The 25,911-nt window shown below is 40.9% G+C and overlaps 1 protein-coding gene across 1 annotated transcript; it reads right to left on the minus strand.

Moving 5' to 3' along the window:
- Positions 1-2,003: 2,003 nt before the first annotated feature.
- slc7a10a (solute carrier family 7 member 10a) lies at positions 2,004-25,059 on the minus strand. Its single transcript, XM_054610073.1, has 11 exons — positions 24,954-25,059; positions 19,482-19,686; positions 17,828-17,979; positions 7,481-7,606; positions 6,832-6,985; positions 6,473-6,596; positions 5,879-5,982; positions 5,630-5,726; positions 5,322-5,471; positions 3,895-4,072; positions 2,004-3,810 (listed from the first exon to the last, which is right to left on the minus strand). The coding sequence occupies exons 1-11, from the start codon at positions 25,057-25,059 to the stop codon at positions 3,710-3,712; spliced, it is 1,497 nt and encodes a 498-aa protein (XP_054466048.1). The 3' UTR covers positions 2,004-3,709.
- Between the last annotated feature and the right edge of the window lie 852 nt (positions 25,060-25,911).

A 25,911-nucleotide genomic window follows, 5' to 3' on the forward strand; every position in this document is an offset into this window, starting at 1 on the left:
TTTAAAGACCAGGACTGATCTGAATATTATCTCTAACAGAAAGACACGATGCAATTTCCTGCCTGTTTTAGACCTCGATTGAAGTAGGTTCAAATAATAATGGGAACTCCTTGATCTGACAATTTTTGCTTAAATCAGTTGCTAGAGTTTTGTCATCCTTGCATACTGGCATGGCATTATAAATGATTTGTTTTCTCTTTCTTAGCTGTTTGATTATATCATTACCTCGAGATATGAAAGCGTGTTGTTCTTGAGATAACAAAATAATTAACTTGTGATCTCGAGATAATGGCATTAAGAAAACATGATTGCAAGCACGGCCGTCCTCGGCTTATAAAAACAATGGATGTGTCCATCTTTTACTGCAGGATATTGATACTGAACAGAAAAGTCAGATAACCCGTGCAACTAGGTATCAGAATCCCAGTGCTGGTTTTAAGCTGCCGTGTCAGGTTTCTGTACTAAATACATGGTCTCTCCTGCTGATTTCCTTTTAAGTGAGCTGATCGCTTCATGCTACCCTCATGTGCTTTCTTCTTATAGAAGTTTTGTCATGAATGGCTGCTACATGTTATGTGCCATTAGAGATGTCTCCACAAGTAATTCCTGCCTCATGATCAGCTGTTATTCCACTTAAGATCACTTTACTCATTCCTAGCTTTACTTTTACTTTTGTGCTCTTTTTTTTCTTGTACCTTGTTATTTAAGTTCAAAGCCTGTCTGTCCTCATTTAACTTTAATTGAATTACACATCTGCTGAATGTATGTCCTTACTTGCTTTGTGATGTTTTAAAAATGCCTTTTTCCTTGTTGTTGTAAATATCATGGACAGTTTCGTGGTCCGAAGTTGTAGTTTACATGTTTGAAGAGATTACATTTTTGTGGGTGGATGCAGCTTTATGATATGAAATGTGATTGGTACAACCGACTGCTGTGGAGCTGAAGTACACTACCGCATCAGGAATCTCTGGGATTATTATGCCAAAGGAGAAAGGGAAGATTTGTTTTTTTTAATAACCTCATGCCAGTTTATTCACCTGTTTTTTAAATGTTAATCTATAAAAGTCGAAATTCATTGCTTGAGACTGCAGACGGCCAATTATAAAGAATGTTGTGGTTAGACATACACATTACAAATGTTGAGTATGTAAAGAGAGATCTGCTAAGGTAATGTTTTATTATCTCTGCAGCCAATATCAAGTGTTTCTGTCCTTGGTTCTATCGGTTCATTAAAGTTGTGATAAACTGCTTAGCAGAAGCCACATTTCTTTATTTTATCCCCATAATGTATATTATCAAACCTTTTCCAATAAGCCCAATCACTGTATTTTTCAATGAGTTAACACACAGGTAAATACGCTGGAAATAAGGCCACTGAAATGTAAAGTACTACTGAACCAGGTTGTCTGATAATGGCAAACCCTCTCCTTGCTGTTTGATTTTAAAGCTGCTTCCCGGTCAAAGGCTGAAGTCATTGTGTATTCTGTGTTTGTATGAAAGCATTTCTCTTACTTTAAGAACTATATTTGTATAATTTGTGCTGAAAGAAAAATGCCATCATGACGTTGTGGGGGTTGCTGATCCAAACCCTATACAGCCTTTTGCTGATCAGTCATTGTTTTCATGTGCCTGCAATTAATAAACGTCAAGCTCTTTATCATTTACTGAATTATTTCAGTACGAAATAGATGCAATAGTTTTCTTTTTGACCAAATAATACTACTGCCAGTACTACTACCACCATAGTACTGATACTGTTTATGGCAAGCCATTAATTCACAATATCAGTCTGAACGTGTTAGTATGTCATCATTAGCAGTTAGCTATCTGATCGAAACACAAAGTACAGCTGAAGTTACTATTTTCGACCTGATGATGGCGCTTTATGAAAGGTAAGGGGATGCTATTGAGGACACAACACCCACTTGTATTGTAAAAAAATAAAAGATGCATCTTAGAAGTTGCTAAGTTTAATAAGTAATTACATTGTTATTCTTCACGCTCTTACAAAACACAGAGGCGCACCCAACAATTGTACAGTATTTAAATGTATCACGACATATCTGAGGAATGTGATCTTTATTAGAGTCCCCGGCGCATTTGTAACAGTTTGTTTTTATTCTTTACACAGTATTTACAGATCTTGACTGAGCTAACAGCGCCTGGACACGGCAGACAGTCGTTGCTATCTGAAGTCTCTTAGTGGATTTGATGCAGCGGGATATTCCCAGCATCTGCTGGGCTGGAAAAAGACCCAATGTTCTATTGAAGTTTCCACCTGCTGGTTCACATCGTGTTAAAAAAAAAAAGGCCAATGGCCCAAACCTTCATATGCTCTGTTGTATGTACAACATAAACAGCTGGTAGACAAGTGCTATAAGAGGTTACCTAAATGCATGTAAACACCAGTATCACCAGGAGCACAGTCAATTGGCATATTGTGTTAAGGTAGTGGTAACACAACTCCAGTAAGGACATTCATTTTACCGTAATAGTTTGTAGGCAAAATTGAATGTTTCAGAAGGGCCATAACAAGTCTGTATCTTACAAGTCCATTAGGTCAATTCAACTATATTATGTCAATAGTACCATAGTAAAAACTCGGTGGGCCAGGGGTCATTTCAGTGATGATATGTCTTTCGGGAAAAGGGAGCAGGCCCATGCACAATTAAATATCCACTGCCAGCCAGCAATATATCTGTCAATATGGATAAATTATCCAACAGCAAGTTAATGGTTAGCGCTGCATCATAACATTAGGAGAGAAATCTGAAATGTAATAACTGTCCTGGTGGGTCAAGCACCTTGAGAGAGTTCACAGTGGCATTCCTAAAGATGAGAACATTTCCAAAACAGAACAGCCCGTCGACACGTGTTGTAACGATGCAGCTTATTCATTTCTGAGAGCCATCCGTCCAGATGACGGCCACGAACTTCCCGTCATCCGCCTGTCTTCCCTGTGCTGTAAATATTGCTGGGAATGATGGTTGTCAAGTAGATAATCTCTAATAATAATGAAGGAACCCACAGTACCTCTTAGGAGAATGCAGTATTATAATAGTATGAAAAACAAAAGAAAGAACGGGTGTAAAGTAAAAAAAAATGGCCAAATACTGTGGCCAGGCAGAGATAAAGACAGAAAGATATTCATCCACAGTTGACAAACGGTATATGAATAATTAGTGAAACAGAGCTGAAGGTAGCAGCAGTAAAAGAGAAAGTATTGCTAAGTGCAGAAACTGCTTGCATATTTACCTCAAAAAAAGTTATTACACAACCCGCACAAACAAATCCACTACACCAACACATACGTTTCATAAGGCACATTAGCTCAAGGATTTAGTTAAAGTCATAAAAGAAGCATATCTTGGCAGGGAAGCAGAAGATAACAGACGGAGGTTCTTTGAGTTAGTAGAAGGGAGAAGATGAGATAGAGATCTCTATGCATACTGGCGAGGAGAATGGAGGAACAGTATCAACCAACAAATAAAAATATATTTTGGGGCTTTAGGGTTAAACATGATAGTGTCCTAAGTGTAACCCTCCACTTCTTTTATACTGGATCTTCATCAGGCTGCAGCTGTGCAAGAACATGGACGAAAACCTTTTCTTCACCATCCACAAACTGACCAATGTGAAACATTGTAACACTAAAAAACAATTGGCAGTACAGGTGTTGATGTAAAGAATTCCTGGTTGAGTGCATTGCTCAGTCAGTGGCTTTGTAGGCAGTGAGGGGTTCAGTCTCTGAAAGGTCTTCCTGAGGAAACACCACATTACACACCTTCTGGCCCATGTATGTGACTTTTTCTGCAATGCAAAAGAGACCAGGAGGAGTGTTATTATCAAATGCTACAATATATATAAATATTCAAATATCACAGCCCTACTCACCGACTAGCCGGTAGACACATTTGGGTTTGTCCTTCCAATGAACACCCACAAAGTATACCGGGACTCCAGTCAGCATGATGACCATTCCCAGGCCACAAACCACCGGTTCAGAGTACAAACTGAAGCACAGCAGCACAGCCCAGAATATCAGGTAGGTGATCGGGATCAACAAGCTGACCTGCAAAAGACAAAAATACACACCACTCCTGAGGTTTTCTTTTCTTTTGGCACTATAGAGCAATTGACACATTTAGCTCATTGTGATTTCTTCAATCTGAACAGAGCATATACCGTATACTGTAGTATAGGGCTGGGATAATAACTATTCATTAATGAGACAAAATTATTGATAATCATTTATATGTATAATATTTTGACAAATGAAAACAGTGCATGCACGCTGTCTTTATAGACCAAAAGCCACACACGTGTATCATATAATTGACCTTTGCGACAACAGGGGGCGCCAAAAAACTGCCCACGGCTAAACTTAATTGACAGATGAGAAGTGCAGGTATCTAAATCCAGGTAACTCTCCGGCTGGTTGGTGAGGTAACGCGACGGGACAAGCTGCTGCTAAACTGTTGTGAAGCTCAAAATTATAATGTGTTACTAGTGAATGGTAGATTAAGTGTTATGAAGCTTAAGGGTTTGTATTTATAACGTTGCTTGTCCGGAAAAACATTCAGAGCTGAAGGTGTCTTGTGAAACTTAAAAGCTCGTCAAGACGTTACAGTGTAGTGGTGTTTTTTTTCCTCCAGTGAGAAGCTGTCTTTGAACTGCGGTCTAGTGAAGCAAGTTTAGTTTAACATTTTCAAGCAACTGCTTAGATCAATGTTTTAGTTTGGGGACCCACGTTTCTCATTAGTAATTAAGTTTATGGGCTACAGCTGTTAACGTTACAACCTACCAGGGTCATTTACCAGCTAGCTAACGTTAACCTCTTCGGTTGACACGTTATTAAATACTGCGAAAACAATTACCCTCCATGTAGACCCACTTTATGTGAGCATTAAGGAAAAATTGTCATTCATGTGAAGGTAAGCTTCGCCATATATTTTTGTTGTCATTCCGTTTAATTTACAGCCCAAGCATCCGTGTAATTTAAACTATCATTGCCAATTGAGTAACGCTAATTATAAAAAATTGTTCCAAGCCATACAGTCTTGTATTTATCTGAATTATTGTCTGCACATTTTGAAAAAATGGGAAGAGACTATACACACACTTTGTCACTTTTTTTGTTTTTGTGTGACCCCATTTGTTGTTAATAACAATAACCAATTGGTAGTCAATTGGAAGTAAACTGAGAGCTATGACTTGATAGTTTTATCATACTGTTATGTCTTCAACAAGGCCATGTGATAAAATACCCCCAAGTTAAACTAAGTTCCTGCAGTGGACCTGCGGTTTTCAGCTTTCTGTACCTTGATGGGTCTGACCAGGTTGGGTCTCGTCTTGCGGAGGTAGAGGAGGCCAGCAATGGTTACGCCATAGGACAAATAGTTGATAAAGGACACATAGTTGATCAGGTTGTGTGTCTCTCCGATGCACAGGATGACTATGGTGGCCATGCACTGTGGGAGGTGAAAGGCAAGGTCAAAGGTCAAATACATATTAAACGATTTAAAAAATATTACAAAACAGTTTCATATGGATATTAAAACTCAATTTATGTGAGTTTGTCCCTTTTGAAGAAAGAGAAAGTAGGCAAAACTGTGAGTGCAGCACTCACGCAGACCAGCAGGGCGGGGATAGGAGTGCAGTTCTTTAGGTGGATCATAGCCAGCAGATAAGGCAAGTGACCCTCTCTAGCTCCCGAGAAACACAATCTACGGATAGACAGACACATTATGCTTATGTGTGTATGTTCAGGTTAACTTTACTTGTTAGGAGTAAATCTTACGCTATCATTAAAGGATATTAATGAATGAATGAAGGTTCGTCATTTTGTGTTCAGCAAAGCAAGTAGTGTGAGTTTTACCTGGAGGAGGTGAACAGATATCCGTTGATTCCTCCAAAGGTGGACAGCGCTACAGAGATAGGCATCACCCAGGAAAACATCCCAAGCAGCTTTTCCCCGAATGTCTGGAACAACACAATATCTGATGGGTCAGTTCATTGGCTTTTAATTAAATGACTGACTCCTCGATTCAGTCTTTAAGTCCCTGACAGTAACGCATTCATTTAATAATTTTCCTGAAAGATGCAATGTGTGTTTTCTTCAACCTGCGTGGTTATACCACACCCTTTCTAGTCTCTTAAGGTCATTTAAAAATTAATTAAATTAATTTCCTAGGACACTGCTTGTAATTTAAGTCTGTCAAAGGAAAGTAGTCACATACTGAGCTCATGACTGTTTCCTAGTTTTCCCTGTGGGATCATGACATTTTTTTTACCCTTAAACTTTAATCTTATTCACTAATTAATTGGTTGGTTGAGGTCTGTCTTGTGCTACGATTCTCAGGCTTCAGCACACATCCAGTTTCCAGACAACTGAGACTCTTGTTAAACAGTATGTAAACTGCTTTGAGCTCCCGTATGAAACAAACATTCATGGAGACGGAGAGCGGCTCACCACTGCCACAGCGTTGGAGGCCAGCAGCTCCTCAGGGGTCATGGAGGAGAAGTAGGCGATGTTGGTCAAAGTGTAGACAAGGGTCACCAGTGGGATGGAAATGTAGATGGCACGGGGCAGGTTCCTGATAAAAATAATGATAGAAGTAATGGCGATAATTGGAAAGTTGGTGTTTTACGGAGCTTTAACAAGACTGAATTCAAACCAGTTATATAGTCCTAAACTAAGTGACTGAGCTGTAAATCATGTTCCACTGCATAGGTGCAAGTGTTGCAATTAAGACGAATGTAGTGTGTCTACTGTTTGTATTAAAACCTGTAGTGATATATAATACTATACTGTGCGTGTGTGTGCCGTACTTGCGTGGCTCCATGACCTCCTCTGTGACGTAGTTGAGGAAGTTCCAGCCGCTGTAGGCGAAGGAGGCCTGGAGGAAGGCCAGCGCTATCTGTCCCACTGAGGGGTCCTGACTGAACTCAAAGGCCACACTGGGCCGAAGGGCGTCATAGTGACCTGGGGAAATTTAGAGGATGGGATGTGTTGATGAAACAGTAATAAAACTACTAGATAATGTCTCCTATAAAGTATTACTCTACAACTTCTTCTGAAAAAAATGCAAAATTGCATCTTCAATTTGCATGCAATTCACTTGTTAGTCACATATAAGTTACTTGATAAATTTATTTTCTCATTTGTCCCTGTTTCTTACCGGAGGAAAGTTACATGTTATGTCAATTTATGTCCACCAGGGGTCAGCAGTGTCAATGACTCAGTGAGTTTTACTGCTGTAATTTTGCTGCTGACCATGATGCTAAACTTTCTCATTATCCTGTTCTGTTGTAAATTTAGGTGTTGTATTTAATTTTCTCTGTTCTTTTACATATTTTTTCTTTTCTTTTCAGTATTTGTTATTTCATCAATTTTCTTATGGTGATAATTAAAATACAATCAGTATTGAGTGTCATGCTGAGGAGTTAATGTCACCAGAACGTGTATGTGTGTGTTTACCTCTACAGATCTGGATGAGTCCTACCACTATGATGAGTACCAGAGCGAGGAGTTTTCCTACAGTGAAAACATCCTGGATCCTTGTCGCCCAGCGCACACTGGAGCAGTTCACCCAGGTCAGGAATACTGCAAACACAAACAAACACACACACTTAATGTAATTTAAAAGCATCATGTTTCTGACAGGCTCTGCATTGTAAATGCAGGTCTCTCACCGCCTCCAGACCTTCACTAATAAGAACATTATTCACTTTTATGAAATAAAAGCAGAATAGATATTCACCAACTGGATGCATGGATAACATACATTCTGCTGCCTCCTTCATATTTATGTCCTTTTTTCACACTCCATATAACATTCCTCTCTTGTCAGCACAAAGACACAACACATCTTTCCTGACAAAACAGATTCCAGTCTGTGGAATTAAACACTTCCTACTTCCCGTTTCCCGTGTCCTCGCACCCCACACTATTTCCTAAGCATTGACCTTCACGCTGACTCTCAATTTTACATGTATGCCACCATAACTAGGGCATGCCAAATTAGATTTGAGTCAATACCAGCAAGTGGTTCTCCAGTAGCGCTGAAACTCAAGTTCAAGCTTACCCGGTAGCAAGTGGGAATCACACTACCAGCACAGATTTAGAAAAGAAAACAAGACTTTTGTGTTGTTTTTCTTTTCTTTTTCAAGTTTGAGGTGTGCAATCCTGTACATATAATACCATACATTTGAGTCAGAAAAACAATGTACTATTACTCCAATTCAGGCCATGTCCACATTAACCCGTTTTCACTGGTTTTCAAATGAAAACGGGGTTTTAAGATCTCCGTCCACACGAGCGTTTCAGCATCGTTTTCGAAATTATGTGCGTCCAGAATTGCTCCCCTGAAAACGAATATCACGTGACTATTCACGTACACTGGGCATGCGCATGCCGGTGTAAACAGGAAGTACATTGGTTGCTTGGTTACAGATAATACATTAAACTACTCTTGATACTTGTCGTGCTTCATTCTTAAGAACTTCCTCTAAAATCTTCCTCCATAAACTCAAACAGACACATTTCGTGGAGTTTTATTTTTCAAGCTTAGTTACAACACTGCAGGTCTAACTCTATCTCTCCCACACAGACAGCACATGTACTTTAAATGAACAGTCATTAAACGAAGTTTACTAGATTATGGGTCCATACATCTGGTCAACACAAGTACGTCATTAATCCGTTCTGTAGGGCTGATGACATCACTGGATACGCCCTCTAATCTCTCCATATCAGCTGATTACAGCTGAAGACAAAGACACTAACCCCCTCTGGGTTGCCATGGGTCACCTGTGCTCCCCTGGGTCCTAAGTCCCTACATGTGTGAACGTCTATGTACAAACATTTGTAACAAATACCACATTATCCATGTTGAATTAACCTGGTAGTCGATCGGTATCAAGGCTGTTGTTGTTGTTCTCTTACGGAAAAGGGTCACGTGGTAAGGGGGTGACGAATCAGGGAATGACACGTCATAACTGCTAAGAACCAATCAAATAGCGAACGCCGGTGCCTACGTCATCGTTTTCGGACTTCTTCGTTTTCGGTGCCCTAAAACGCCGTGTAGTGTGGACGCTCGGTGCAAACGCAGAAAAAGATATGCGGATTCATTTGAAAACGGGTTAGTGTGGACGTGGCCTCAGTCAGTCAACTCACATGGATTAGGCTATTATGTAAATGTACAATATGTACAGCATTAATGACATGTTGCTCAGCTCAGTAGAGCCTTTCCTTGGCTGCTGTGTGGGATGGGGTTCAGCATGTTAGGTATGTTGCCTTAAGAGGAGTATGTCATGTGAGTGTAGCAGCGGACTCGAGATGGTGCTTTATGTGCGTGCGTGCGTGTGCGTGCGTGAGTATATATGGGTTGAGAGTGTTATCGACCATGTCATCCATCACCGGGATAAGGTTTCCCTCCCACTACAGAAATCTGAACAAACTGCTTCCGCTGGAGCGGGCGCACACATACACACATGTGAATTTTTGGCAGGCGGTATCAGTGGCACCGGGCAGAGCTTTCTCTCCCCTACAACTCCGAGGTGTTTTATAGTCAGTCACCCTTGGGGTGTTGCATGCATATCCGTTCTAGTGTTCCTGTGAAGTCCCCCCATCACAACCACCTCCTTCCCCTACTTCCCTCTGTGTTAACCCTGACAGGAAGGAGGTGCCAGCCGGCTTTGAATGCGACAGCGCAGGTAAATCTGTGTCCTGCCATCACAGCTTCTATTGAAGGCTGCCTCAGCACTAGAATACTAAACTAATTGCTGCTTTTACTCTTAATGGATTCCGAACCCAACTTCGTGCAGATTTATCATGGTGCTTTACCCTCAGGAACGCCTCCTCTCGGTTCAGGATCTGGTCACAGGAGTCACTGAAGTGGCAATAACCCCCCAGTCTTATCTGTCCACCACAAGGTAGCTGACTCCAGACTCCCCTCAGACTACTGTAAATCTACAGGATTAAGTCTGGGTGAAAGACATGCTGACAACTAACATAGTACAGTCAGTCGTGTAGTGTAGAGGTAGATAAAAGGAAGGCTGCACCAAGCCATCACCATCAATTTGTCTTTATTTAACTCCCGTTCAGACTTAAAGGTGCCAATTACCAAGAAAAGCGGTGGGATTCACTCTTAACGGTGCACTGTTTATGGTGCGAACGGCGCAAACAACGATAAAAGTGCTGACAGAGCTAACAGTGTTTAAGTGAGGAGGGAATGGGAGGTTGAGTGCTACGCTTCTGCGGCGATGTGGTGGGTGGGAACGGCATTATCAGTGGTAACCGCCATATGAGAGTGGGGGCACACTCATGTGCACAAACGTGCAATAAAAGCTTGTGTACATAGGAGAAGCTCAGATAACAACAACTTCATTCCCTGCTCAGGTAGATGTTACTCCCTGCTCCTCAGGGATGGGTTAAATACAGAAGGGACATTTCGTGTGTATATGTATGAATATATCTATGTATTGACCAATAAAGCTGATATTTATATTCATATATCTTAACATAGCTAACAGTTATTTGCTGCTTTATTAATTTTAAATACAGCTCCTTTAAACTCATGTTGAACAGAGATCTAGCCAAGAAGGCGACACAGACTTTTACAGATAGATGGGCCATCACATGTTAACTGGTTACGTTTCGATTGGCTTTGAAAAAACTTTTTTTTGATCTGTCCTATGGTTTTTGGTTTGTAATGCAAATAGCAGAGACTCTAGAATGAATAAATAAAAATGATCGTCAAGATGATGAACAGATAAAAACTTGGGTGGAGTAACACACCATTCATTTGTGGTTCTGTGTAGTTTTCCTCTCTTGCTGCAACAATGGACAAGATAAATACAGCATTATCTATTATCATCTATGCTTTTGTTGGTGAGTCTCTAACCAAGTAGTTCTGTTGCCTGTACCTAAATGACACCAAGGGGTCCTGACGACCGCATGTGACGAGTTGAGAATGAAAACAGGTTGGATGAAAGCTTTATTCCCCGATTTTTAGTTGTAGCATTTAGTCTGCTGACTGACCACACTCCCTCAATCAAATTCAAAGTAGTATCGTGCAGCATTCAATATAACAAGGCTGGCATGGCCAGGAAATCCGTGGAAGTCATTAAATTGAAGTCACTGAACCACATTAAAGAGTAACATACGCATGATGTCTGTTTTTATTCTTAGCCCGCATACTGTGCACTGCTGGAGGGCTGAAACAGAACACAGTGTGCCAGTGAAAGGCATTTAGCTCCTGTCAGTTCAGTTTTGGACACTTCAAAGGTCGAAGCTTATAATATCTACAAATTTTATTTTATCTTTTTGTTATTTGTTTGGAACACCTTGAGGGAATTTCTTCAAATTTGGCGCAAACATCCACCTGAACTTAAAGATGAATTGATTAGAAGATGGTGGTCAGAGTTCACTGTGACCTCACAAAACATGTTTTTGGCAATAACCAAGAATATGCTTATGCTAAATACGACAATTTCACACAAATGTGTTATTGGATAAAGTTATGAAAGGAAGACATTTGGACAGACATGGACGTGAACTGTGAGTCGTTTTTCTATTTTTGTAAATGTTAAACAATTTTCTTCCATTAAATAAACTGGAAGTTTGCATTTTTAGTAGAATAATGTAAAACTAAGCAAGAGTCAAGTTGTGTATCCCTCCTGCTTTAAAAAGAAAAACATCACATTTTGAGTGATTGCTAGGTATGATGTCACATAAAATTAATGATATTCTATTGTTCATTGCTGGAACAGGTACTTCATGCAGACTGGGGATTTATACCTAGTTAAAGTGATCCATGTTTGACAGAATAAAGTGGCGTTATAGAGTAAATCTCCTAAAATTGTAGTAGTAGGCGCATGACTGTGCTGCTGTGGGCTGTCCAGAGCTCCTATTATTAGAAGAACACCACCAGCCCACAACTGGACCTGTCTGGTTTTCTGATACACACACACACACACACACACACACACACACACACACACACACACACACACACACACACACACACACACACACACACACACACACACACACACACACACACACACACACACACACACAGGTGGGTCACTTGTGACTCTCATGCAGTGCACTCTGCAGGGGAGAAAGGAGGGGGGACACATATCTAGGCTGACTCACATATAAAAACATGTCACTAAGAAAAGTTCAGTGGACATGAAAGGGCCTCAACAAGACTCAGTAGTGCAGAACAACATTTAATCTGGTTAGTCCCACTGAGTGTTTCAGACAAACCACCAAACGCTGGAAAATGTTAACATTTTATCCCGGATAGCGAAGATACTTCAACTATTTATTTCCTCAAGTGAGGTTAAGCTGTCTTGCAAATTCCCTTTGGGCAGATGATGATCGACCAGACAGGTTTTTGCTTCTGGGGTTCCATTTATGGTGTACTGTTTATGGTCCTGAATGTGTCTAGAAGTGCATTCATGATAAACAAACACTACTGCAGAATGACTCACTCTACGCAGAGTTGTGTAAGCCAAAGGCTAAAAGAATGAGTGAGTTAGATGAATATGGCAATCCATCCTCTTCTCTCAGTAAAGGCTGTAGGAGGTTCTAACTAACTTAAAGTTTATTTACACCACTAGTTATAAAAGGGGGTGACATGTCTCACTTCATCTGTTGTTGGTGTTTGAGGATGATGTAGCTTTAGTGAAAAGACTTATCAAACTGTACACCGTCAATTTCTTCTATCATCCAAGATTCTTCTAGGGTTCAGAGGAATATCTTCCCCATCTGTAATTAGGATGCTGTCGAAGCGGACATTTCCCAAGCTGATAAAGTTTCACTTACAGTGATTGAACCCTATACAACTGCTGATCACAGATACAATCTCTCTGTAGGTCTGAAGTGTGATGCTGTGGACCAGTGAGGAGGACAGAGGCGGTGCAAAACAGCCAATAGCAACATTAAACAACCAACCAGAATGTCAGCTGGCCAATACGATCCCCCATCATCAATGTGCAAGGTGTCCTGCCCATTTCCTGTTTCCATGGTGCTCAGTGACAGGAGCGTCACGGTAACCACTGTGAAACAATGCACAAAGGCGTAGACACACCCTTTCATTAGCGGCGTCCACAAAGGCTGGCACCATTACACAGTCTGACACTGATACTGTCACACACTCACAAACTCGTCCCCCACTCAAGAGAACAACACATAAAAACAACACGCACAAAGCGGGCCCCTGGCCTAACTAGGCAGCCGTTTTAACATACTGTTGCCAAAAATAGTGGCGGTCCACCAGCGTGCACCAGCACACGCACACGCTCTCAGGCACAGATCCCCAACCCTCTGCTGTCCATACCCCCGTTTCTGCATCCAGTTCAGACAAGACCAAACTGGCTGGCTCGCCTATCAGATACATGCTCAGCCTGCTTTTGCCAATGGCTATTTAAATACAGATTGCTGTACAACATTTCAAGGTAAGGCGCTAGTCACATTGGAGGCTGGAAATAGAGCGCAGCGTGTCTTAAGTTATCAACAAATGACAATGACAGCCGTCAGCACACTGTGAACTATCACAGTATCATAATATCTTCAAGGCATGAGATGAAAGTAGCTGAATCTGGTTTGCAGAGATTGTTTTAGCCTTTGAAGTTCTGTGGCTTTTCCCTTGCTTTACATTATGGAGCCTCTACCCACCAGTTAGCCGCTCACTCCCAACACACTGGTCTCTGGGTGCTCAGGTTTATCCCACTCGATGGACAGATTTTTCTTAACAGTGACCTGTTCTGCTTTTTCCTTGCTTTCATTTATTTCCCCATGACTTTTTATGATCTACCATCATTCAATGCTCAATCAATATTTCTTTAATCGATTTTAAATGTACTCCGACCTTCTACCCTAAGACCAGTTTCTAAGAAGGGGAAGGTCGAACTTGGAAAGGAAGTTTGCTATGACATTTTAATCACTGGCAGTCATCCTGGGTCATACAGTCAGGTGACCTGAATGTCTAAAGCAACAGAAATTCTGACGTGTGATACTTTCAACTAGGATGACATGGTGACAGAGGCAGACACCAGATTTGCAGCAAGTAGCCAATAGGATTTCTAACCAGCCTGCCACAGTATCAATACACCAATGGAATGCTCTGAAATAGCTTTCACCAGGCAAAGGACCATCAATGACTCATACTCTGTTTACACATATTTTTGTGAGCCAATCAACCAGACACACCTGGCAAACAGCAACCAGAATGTCAGTTTTGAAAGGTTGGGTTTAGCTTTTGGTAGAAACTGATCATCAACAGTCAATCAAAAAGGTGAGAAACAACCAAAATCCATCTACCAGCACCTTTATAAAGCAACAAAAAAAAGTTGGGTCTTACGTGGAGTAATGTGTCTAGGGCCTTATGATTTCTCTGATGTGGACAACAGCGACAGAATCACATAATTAGATTATTTAAAATAATATTCTGCAAAATGCTAAATATCATGGAATTTGACAAAATAAGGATAATATTTCAGAAAATCTGTGTTTTCCCTACAATTATGCTAATTTCCCCCCCTCAATGAATCGCAACTGTAACATGATGGAGGGGTTGGAGTGCCTCACTGACCCTGAAAGCTGGGTTATCAGGGGCAATATCTCCTTGTAGGTGTCTGCAAGCGTCTGGTGGCCGGGCTTTGGGACACGGAGCTCAGCGCAAATATTAACATGGAGCCACGCTGTGGGCCCACCACTCGCAGGGATAGGCTTTGGGGTTGCAAGCATTGTAAGCAGGGCGGCCTAGGCATGCAGACCCATTGCAGCTTCAGCAGTGATGTGGGTGTTGCATCAGATGGTTATGTTGAAGAGGGAGCTGAGCATGAGCTCTTGATTACCTACAACTAGACTACCTGCAATGAGACTTTCACCTATGTTCATGAGCTTTGGGTAGTGATTGTAAGAATTCGGTCCGAGATGCAAAGGGCCTAAAATGAGCCTCCTTTGTGGGTTGGCAGGGCTCAGCCCTCGAGATAGGCTGAGGAGCTCGGACTTCCGGAGGGAACTTGGAGTAGAGCCGCTGATCCTTTACATTAAAAGGGGCCAGCTGAGGTGGTTCGGGAATCTGCTCAGGATGTCTCCTGGAAGTCTCCTTTTAGGGATATTCCGGGCACGTCCAACTAGTTAGAGGCCCTGGGATAGACCCAGAACACGTTGGAGGGATTACAGCGGGTAAAATAAGTATTGAACACGTCACCATTTTTCTCAGTAAATATATTTCTAAAGGTGCTATTGACATGTTGTCGGTAACAACCAAACAAATAAGTTCAGAAATTAAGTTATGTGTAATAAAATGGAATGACACAGGGAAAAAGTATTGAACACATGAAGAAAGGGAGGTGCAAAAAGGCATGGAAAGCCAAGACACCAGCTGAAATCTATCAGTAATTGGAAAGCAATCATGCCCCTTGTCAGTGCAAATTAATATCAGCTGGTTCAGTCCCAACTGATGTTCTATATAAAGGTGTCTCATTATCAAGGTGCCACACAAGAAACATCTCATGATGGGTAAAAGCAAAGAGCTCTCGCAAGACCTTCGCAACCTTATTGTTGCAAAACATACTGATGGCATTGGTTACAGAAGGATTTCTAAACTTCTGAATGTTCCAGTGAGCACTGTTGGGGCCATAATCCGGAAGTGGAAAGAACATCATTTCACCATAAACCGGCCACGACCAGGTGCTCCTCGCAAGATTTCTGACAGAGGAGTGAAAAGAATTATCAGAAGAGTTGTCCAAGAGCCAAGGACCACTTTTGGAGAGCTTCAGAAAGACCTGGAATTAGCAGGTACAATTGTTCCAAAGAAAACAATAAGTAATGCACTGAACCGCCGTGGCCTGTATGCACGCTCACCACGCAAGACTCCATTGCTGAAGAAAAAGCATGTTAAAGCTTGTTTAAAGTTTGCTGCATAACATTTAGACAAGCCTGTGAAATACTGGGAGAATATAGTCTGGTCAGATGAGACCAAAATTGAACTCTTTGGATGCCATAATACACACCTGTTTGGAGGTCAAATGGCACTGCACATCACCCCAAAAACACCATACCAACAGTGAGGTTTGAAGGTGGGAACATCATGGTGTGGGGCTGTTTTTCAGCATACGGCACTGGCAAACTTCATATAAATGAAGGAAGGATGAATGGAAAAACATTCTTGCTAAAAATCTGCTGCCATCTACCAGGATGATGAAGATGAAACGAGGGTGGACATTTCAGCAAGACAATGATCCCAAACACACAGCCAAGCAAACTCTCAATTGATTTCAGAGAAAGAAAATAAAGTTGCTAGAATGGCCCAGCCAATCACCTGACTTGAATCCAATAGAAAATCTATGGAAAGAACTAAAGATCAGAGTTCACCTTCCAACAAGACAATGACCCGAAGCACACAGCTAAAATAACAAAGGAGTGGCTTCGGAACAAGTCTGTGACCATTCTTGACTGGCCCAGCCAGAGCCCTGACCTAAACCCAATTGAGCATCTCTGGAGAGACCTGAAAATGGCTGTCCACCAATGTTCACCATCCAACCTGACAACCTGACAGAACTGGAGAGGATCCCCAAATCCAGGTGTGAGAAACTTGTTGCATCATTCCCAAGAAGACTCATGGCTGTACTACTAGCTTCTACTCAATACTGAGCAAAGGGTCTGAATACTTATGACCATGTGATATTTCAGTTTTTCTGAGTGTACATTAATCAATACTGCAAGAAACAAAAGTGAAAAATTTAAAGGGGTCTGAATACCCACTTATGACCATGAATGATATTTCACGCTTTTCTTTGAATTTTCACTTTTTCATTCTTTTAATAAAGCGTTTTTTACCACGACAACTTTTAGTGTCCACTTTGTACTCTGTATTGATTTTGACCCGTGTGCAAATCTCCTTCCCATCTGAAATCCATACTGTTAACATACTGTATCTCTGTGTGTGTGAGTTCATTCTCAGAAAACAAGATTGATAATTTCTGTTTGTCAGAGAGAGAGAGACACAGATTCACACATTGGCCTAATATGTGTTACATTAGAGATACTGTATGCTGGTTTCTCTGCTGGGTCGTACTCACACATTGCACCGTGCTTCTTGAAGTGAAAGTGAAGAAGGTGTGCTGTGAGTGAGAGGTGGACGTCACTGGTTTTTGCAGCATTTGCTCTGCTCTCATGTTTGTGTTTCAAATCCAACTTGCATTTGAAAGATTCAGCGTAAAAAAAGACAGAAAATTGCAGGTACAGACAACCAAGATATAAAACATTCAAATTAAAGATACAATCCTTAAATGTACCGTTGCTTGTGAATTTTAATTGGGGCCGAGAGCATTCATGGAGAGCAGCAGCAGAATGTGGAAAAATGAACTTTTTCGATTTTAGCAAATGGCTGCAATGAAACAAAGAGTGAAAAATTTAAAGGGGTCTGAATACTTTCCTTACCCACTGTACCTACACCCTCTTAATGAAAGCATGGACAGTTGCAGTTTTAATGCTGCATTCCTTAAGTGTAAGGTCAGCCATTCCCAGCTGCTAGGTTATATAACACTTTAAGTATTGCAGTGGCACAGTTCACAAATACAAGGACATGCAACGTAAGTGTGATTTGAAGAATTAAACGTGTAATGGTGCATGTGGTTTAAAGATATTGAGGAAAAAGACCTGCACTGATTGGCAGTGATCTCTGGGAAGAACAGTTTGGAAACTTCATAGCAAAGAACCAAAAATAGACTGAACAGAAGAGCTCATGATTCATACCTAAAACACATTGTGACTTTCAGAGGGTTTTCTATGTTTGTGACTCACAGATACAGATGGTGGCGAGGAGTCTTGTGGCGATGTACGGTGGCAGGCATTCCGGAAATGCCGGCTGCAAGACGTAATTGGAGAAGGTAAGCGCAATGACGGCCAGCGTGGTCGGATACATGATGAGGACGGCACTCCATAACAACAGGAAGCTACGGGATAAAGAGAAAAATCACACAGGATTTGGTATGTGAGAATAAACAGTCCTTTCCATAAAATGGTTTTAACTTGAGATTAATATGGAGAAGTTGCTGCTACACACTGTGGGGTTGACTGTTTTAGACAGGGAATGAGCATTTGCTTCTCTCTTTCAGTTCAATCCTGTTTTCACAGTCGCATTTATACCTAAGAACTGCCCAGAACAACCATAGTTTGCTGCTGTTGGTCTCTGTACAGCTCCACTGCAGCAGTTGGTGTTGGATGACTTGCTCAAGGGTCAGTTATAAGAGACTGCGGCTCAGACATGAAGAGGAGACAATGAAAAAAGCACTATACAGCGGATGTAAATTGTTGCTGAAACCAGAAGACAGTATGTCTTATTTTACTGTGACCTTAATTATTTAATTTTTTTAATTATTTCTTGTTCTTGTTCTTTAATGTAATTGCACTTTTCTATACGTGCAAATGAATGAGCCACACAGGACTAATGAACTAGGCGTGCTATGCACATTTGACCTTCTCAGTCTTACAGTGCAGCTCTATGATCAGTCACATGATTAAATGAAAGTCACAAGACCTCCAGGGCTGATTTGTCCCAGGCAGGCAGCCCTCTTGTGTACAGACTGTTGCAGTATAATCCATACCAAGTGAGTACAATTGAGGATGTTGAAGTATAAACTGCTGTTGTAGTTTAGGCACAGAGTGTTAACTTGAAATTTGCACTAAGTAGAGTGCAGCACTCTGTGAGGTGTGTCGGCAACGACTACTGCTGTATTGTGTGATTGAATAAATACAACCCACAATTGGCTAACACTCCCTCGAAACACCAATGGGCCGTAAGGGGTTGTAAAACAAGCTTGATTCAAACTAAAAAACGAGCAGCGATGTAAACAGGAAATTGACTCTTCGTACAAGACATTTTATACAATCTTGCCCAAAACCAACATTAAATTCACCAAGCTGTCTGGCCGCTTAGCAGCGGCTTAGTAATGGCTAGGTACAGCAATGTGTCTACTGGTTGTTCCGTTACCTGTTAGCATTTAGCCTAACACACGTTCCAAAACAATAAAGGTTGGTTAGCTGCAGAGCAGCGATCGAAGAGACGCAGCAGTGTTTATATTGGTAGTTGGTTGTTAGCCAAACACACCGCAAATTGTTATGCACCCACTGTTGGCGCAGAGTACTGGTTTGGGGGTCGGAGATGCACTCAGCTGTGTTATCACAATTGCCCCCTACCAGCCGAGGGCTGGTTAAGAGTGGCGAGTAAGGAGTCAGGAGGCAGTCAAAAGCAACCACCGCAACAACGAGAGGTCTTTGAGCATGCTGCCATAACTGGCTACCCAAAATATGATGCAGAATTTGAGATTAGCAGTGGACAGAAACAGAGATGCACACTCACTCACTCATCCACAGACGCACTAATACATGTGACCAATCGCATGATTTACTGTCGGAAATAAACAAAGGGTTACTGGACAAAAACAACAGTATTTACCCCACTAGCCCTCCAAAGATTTCTGTCACGTATGAATAGTCTCCTCCAGATTTTGGGATGGTGACCCCCAGTTCAGCGTAGCACATGGACCCGAGGGCACAGATCCCCCCTCCACAAACCCAGACGATGAGTGAGAGCCCAACGGAGCCTGCATGCTCCAACACTCCTTTAGGTGAGATGAATATCCCAGAGCCGATGATGTTACCTTCAGAGAAAAACAAAGATTAAGAGGGTTATTCACACTTGCCTATAAATAATAAGAAATACTCAACAAGTACTCAGAGAGCATTAACTAGTATACCTATTACACACAAATATAACATATTTTAATTTAATTCTTTTTTTTTTGTTGCTTTTATTGGATAGGCTGTTAACAAAACTGGCTTGGCCAAAGAAAAAGAAAACAGCTGCCAAGAAATCCCAAGAGGCTTATTAAACCATCCCAACCATTTAAACAAAAGCTCCAGGGATTTGTTCCAACTGTCTTTAGTTTCATTTAACGACTTGTGCAATCTCTAAAGAACACCTGTCGTTAACATAATGTCTGTTTTATGGTGGACTGGAAGTCAAGTCTCCCAGTCCTCAGTCCTGACAAATGTGTTACTATAATAAATAAAGTTGGCGGTTTGCCAATCACGATGGGTCACGATGTTAGCTGTGAGGTTAAGTTCATATAACGAATCGGGTGCAGCTGAAATTTAGAAACCCTGCCCGGAGTAGTTAAATATGTTAAATGTGTTTTGGTCTATTAAACAGTCTAATCCTTTTGTTTATAATAGCTGCAAGGGCTACGAAAGCTTTGATGTCTCCTTTTATTTTTGACATCACATGAATATGGACAGGGATGCACTGGTCAGCTTTGAGTCTGTTTTAATCATTAAAGTATAAGATTATTATGTAAAAATAATATGATATACTGGAAGATGGCTCTTTATTGTAATTCATACTTCATTTAGGCTACCAGGGAGAGTGCAAGGTGCATTTCATTGCATGTCTTTAGTTAATGTTACAGTTACATGCATAATTGCATGTTGCATACATGCAAATTTCCCCGCTGCGGGACTAATAAAGGATTATCTTATCTTATCTTATCTTATAATATTTTTTAATCGATTACTTGACGAGTAGAGGGTTCGATTTTTCTCGTCTACACTGCTGGCAGAGTCGATTTGCCCTTGGCGTGTCATTGTTATCCAATGGTGAGAGCAAAGATGCAAAACAACAAACAACAGCGCTACCTGTGACATTGATGGTTGAATGTATTTAATATTCAGAGAGCTGTCAACAGGGTCAAAAGAAAAAATAATAGCAAAAAAACACTGAGTTGTGACTTTCTCACAGTTTTCGATCAGGCTTTATGAGAATAAAAATGAAATAGCGGGGAGACCATTTTCAGACTTTATTTGTATAATTGGGAAAAACCTAAATTACAGTAACTATAATGAATATATAAATATCTCGACCAAGTTTTTTTAATAATGTGACATTCAACATTATAAATATTTACTTTTATAAACAGATGTAAACTTTTATTGGCTCTGACTTAAATAGGGAGAAAAGCTTCAGCCTAGTTGCACTGTACTAAACAGTAATTACTCTTGACTCTGTTGATCATCAGTAATCATTGTGTGTAGTTGCAGAGCCAAGATTACTAAACTCCAGCAGCTGAACTATTCTGTCTCTGTCAATTACTGTAGCAATGGTAGAATAATTTGTACAAATTATCACAAGCCATCCAAATATTCTTTCTTGCTTAATTCATTAAAAAGCAGACAAATTAGGTGGAAAACCACCGGACCCTTAATTAGCTCCCTGGTGATTAGTATAAACGATATGCCATAGTGAACAATAAGCCTTTTTCACAACAGCAGTGAGGTAAACACATTTGTAATTGGTAACCTGAATCATGGTCCCATTCTATTTAGTGTGTCATAGTCGTTCCAGTAAGCAGGCATTCACAACACCATGACCTTGATAAACCCAAATGGAAAAGGGCTACAATTCATGTTTTTACAGTATAGTACAGGCATGTAGTGACACGACCATAGTTATATCTGATAGAGAGAACCAGTTAATCCAACATGGCCTTGTTGTGTAGTGGAATCATGGCTCATTGAGGCTCCTGGCTCAGCTGTCCCCCCAAACAGAGATAAACAGAGGTTCCCTGGTGGCTCAGTTGGCTAAGGCACATACTAATAAGCAACCACGTTATGAGTTCAAATCCAGCCTGGCACTCGTATGTCATCACCCCTACTAAAAGACAAAAGAAAAACTAACAAGCATGAGAAAGAAACCAAACAGCAGCTGTCCAAGCAAAACGTGTTTTGCACTGTCCTCCATGTTTTCCTCGTCTTTAGAGAACTTCGTGACAAAAATAAATGTGACTGCGTCCACTGTAAACATTTTCGCTGTTTAAAACCCAGTGAGGCACGCCAATCGCAGCTCCCCCGGTTGGAATAGCACTGAATGCTCCCTAATGATGCACAGCGAGAGAGGAGGTCCGAACTGTGCGTTTATCACTGTCACATTTGATTGTGGAGGCTGTGGTGAGATGCAGAGCCGTTGCATAATGCCAACGTTGTGTTTGTTATGTCATAAAGTTTGGCATCGCAGCTAAGAGCATGAATCAGAGGCCTACTGACCCTCTCTGCACTACGGCTGGGAATCTTTCTCAAATTTACTGCTCAGATTAATCACTGTTTTATTCAAATTGTGGAGTTGAGTAAAGAAACACACCACCACGCTCTTCTGTCAACCCGTAAGCCTGTGTGAAAAGAATGTAATGACAGTATGTGCAGTTTCTTCTTTTTTTCTCCCTGGATCTCGCCTACAAGTATTTACATGCATGAAAAGGGTAGTGACGATAACAGACTCCCTCCCTGAGAAACGTTGTGCATGATGAGGTGTTTGCTGGAGTGTAGGTGGGGCTGGGCAAATGTGGGAATGTAAGTCATTTTATTCATTTAGATTATTGTCCACGCCCCTAAACGTAAGCAGTAGTAGTTGCACAAAGAGAGGCAGCAGCCAATAGTCCACCTTACTAGAGCGGGGTGGATATGTGAGTAGGCTGGATCTGGTGGGTAGAAGCACGACTCAAGTTGTATGTGTGTACTAGCTGCACAGGCTTCACTCCATCTGCGCACCACAGGAAAGACTTGGCAAGTGGTCAGTTTCAACCGGAGTGATTTGAGCACTAACTTCACACTAGCAACATTAAAGTAGATAAGTACATAACACTCATAAGTTCACTGATATGCTGTAAAGCAGTGTTTCCCAAACTTTTTCTCTGGGGACCTTATTCACTATGGGGCTTGTCTTAAAAAAAAATCAAGATCGAAATTTTACGTTACTAACCATTTTTACTGCCATTTCTGCAACACCTTATATTATCTTAAACAGGATAACCAGCCATTTTGAAGGAATATACTTTGAAAAAAAACTCAACTTTGTTTTATACACATATTATTGAAAACAATACTAGTTTAATACTTTTTAAATGACACCAAATAAATGCTTTTAGGCACTCTCTTTTTATTTCTCATCAATAAAACCAACAGCATGTACACTAACCTTTAATATTAAATTCAATGTTATAGGTAGGCTACAGTTATTAGAATATGAACATTCAGACTCCCTCATGTTGCCCAAAAGTGTACTGCAGATTTAAATGTAAATTAAAAGACAATGGAATATTTTTTTTATTATAAATATATGTATTTATGTTAAAATTATGACAACCCTAATGAAGTCCCCTGAGTCTCTGGAAATAACTGCTAGTCAGAGCTTTGGGTGTACTTTGAACGTTTAGCAAAGGATTTGTGCAGTGGCTACTTACCAAATGATTACAAAAACTTGACCTAAATCAGCGTCTATCAAAGTACAATAGATGTGACCTTGCTTATAAAGATAAGCTATTCAAATGTTAACATTACTATTGAAAGTGCCACACTGTAGCACTTCCTTTTGTAAAACTCCTTTTGCCACATTGCCATTTAATCCACCTTCCACTGACATCGTTTGTAATTTGCCCTAATGATAAACTGTCTGTCTGCACAGTGAAATACTCATCCATTTTCATATTTAATACCATATATAAAACACGAGGAGCTGTGAGATGCATGTGTGAGTAATAATCAACATTGTAAAAAAATAAAAATGCTTTGGAAATCACCGGCCAACAGGCTTCAATTATTCTGTCTCCAACTTTCAGTCACCTTTGTTTGTTCCAACATCCTTTTTACTTAGAGGGGGCCGCCTACTTGTGGTGGAGGACCTTATCATTTGGAGAGCAGACGTACAGACGGAGTTATGGAAGTCAGTTTTACCTGGCACATTCATAATCACGCCCCACAACCATGTAGCTTTACATTCTCATTCAAATAATCCTCAAAATTCTATATAGTCATGTCAGAATCATTCAGATCGGTCCTTTCATCCTGCATTCTCTTGGTTCACACATGAATCTGACTTTAAAGTGAACCATATAGATATATATTTTTGAGAACGTAGAACCTACCTACTCTAAGACATGCAAGTTATCAATCAAAAAGTTGAGTTAAAGTACTCGTCTCTAAGAAGCTAAATCAGAGAACAGAATGTCTCGCACAAAAAATAGCTTCATGACCTCATAACAACATTCATGTCATTAATAAGTCCTCCCCCTGCCCCCTGTAGAGGCTGCTCTGGTTATCAGCTGCTGCTCGGGGAATCCTCTGCATTGATGTCACCTTATCATAGCACACACTGCATAACCTGTTGAGTTTACTGCTGCAGACGAGGTGGCTTATGCTCTAACACCACATCACTGTTCAGCAGCCTACTAAACATACCTCTCAATAAAGGCATTTTTATAATGCAGATGTGCAGTGCTGCAGCACCAGTGCAGCTGTAGTAGAATATGAGAGGGTGATAATAGGATGAGTGCCAAAAAACCACATCAATACCTCGCTTTACCCCCATCACTCTACTCAGGGAGTTATTGCGCCACTGTTATACCCACACCAATACGCATGCATGTATATATATGTATATATATAGTGGCTGTGCTTTGTCTGCATGCTTTTCAAGTTCAACACGAGGAGCTCCAGCCACGTAGGCATGCCCATATTCAGACCATCACGACTGATGCAACAGTTTCCGCACAAAACCCAAGTGGACCAAGGAGACACCAGGACCGTGTGTGCGTAAAAGCGTCTCCTTATGTGCGTATTTAGGCTGTTTGTGCCCAAAGTCAGACTGCTAAACCCATTTCTGAATGTCACTGCGAATCCATTTCCCTACACTGTACTTACAGTACTTCTGGGAACAACGGACCCCCTCCTTTGACTGTATCCTATTGTGTGCCCTGATATTGTAATAACTTTATGATCAAAGCAACAACTGCACAGTTATTCCTGCTCAGGCTCGTCTCTCCTTGTTGCTGAATTCTCCTCATGAACACACGATTTGAGACAAAAGCTGGCACACACTCACCGATGATAATAGCGCAAGCGCTCAAAAGTCCAATTTCTTTTTTCAGAGTGACTCTGTCGCTCTTTGAGGACTTTTTATCCTTCTTCTTTTTCTCTTTGTCCCCCATCTCCTCCGCCTTGCAAGTGTCCTTCCCTCCCGCCTCGGTCCGGTCCAGTTACTGTGGACTGAACCAAGCTCCGCTGCCCTTATAATTTACTACCGATGAACGGAGGAGGACACGCGCATGCGCACAACTCGCCACTGAAGTCAGCACCTTTGTCTCAGGTAGGCTGATGTGAAGGTGTGTTTACGAGATTATGATAAAGGTTATTCTAAATGAATAAATAGATAAACAAGGAGGAAACTGTATCCTTCAAATAACATCAATTAATACAGGCAATTTTATTTATTTTATTTATTTTGGACTTGCACAAACTCCCCACGTTTTAAATATGATTTAAAGGACAGGTGATCCTTGAATGAATACGTAAAGGCATATATTGTTTTAATGTTCTTTTTCGTTTTAGACTTCCATTTTTGCTTGAAAACTCCACAACTTCACAAACAAAAAGGCTAAATAGGTTTTCCCTCCTTGGAGTTGGTTCAGTGTTAGCCAGACAGGAGTCAGGTGAGTCCATTTCCCTCTGCGCTGCTGATATTTGAGCCCCGCTCATACTTTTGAAGTGGAGGAGGGTCAACAGTGTAGCCTACTGTTCCACTACACAGATATAGGCCAAGATCATACAATTAATTAGTTAACAGTCGGATGCTATTTACTTATTTACTACTTTTTTCCCCTTTGTGCTATGCATTCTGTTGACTCACTGTATTCCTGATCAACAATCCATTTTAAAAATAGATAAATCAACAAATGTAATTTAATAAGAAAGGCGTGAAGAAGATTCTGCGATCAAACACCTGAAGCTTAAAGTAAACAAAGAGGAGAACATTACCTGCAGTTTTAATAATTAAGCTATAT

This window comes from Anoplopoma fimbria, chromosome 2 (genome assembly GCF_027596085.1).
Source record: "Anoplopoma fimbria isolate UVic2021 breed Golden Eagle Sablefish chromosome 2, Afim_UVic_2022, whole genome shotgun sequence".
NCBI lineage: Eukaryota > Metazoa > Chordata > Actinopteri > Perciformes > Anoplopomatidae > Anoplopoma > Anoplopoma fimbria.

Coding starts and splice junctions, on each gene's coding strand:
- slc7a10a (XM_054610073.1), bottom strand. CDS start 25,059: ATGGGGGACAAAGAGAAAAAGAAGAAGGATAAAAAGTCCTCAAAGAGC. Junction 17,980..19,481: donor ATCTTTGGAGGGCTAGTGGG/GTAAATACTGTT, acceptor TTTATCCCGTAG/CTTCCTGTTGTTATGGAGTG. Junction 5,983..6,472: donor CCTCCAACGCTGTGGCAGTG/GTGAGCCGCTCT, acceptor GTGTTGTTCCAG/ACATTCGGGGAAAAGCTGCT.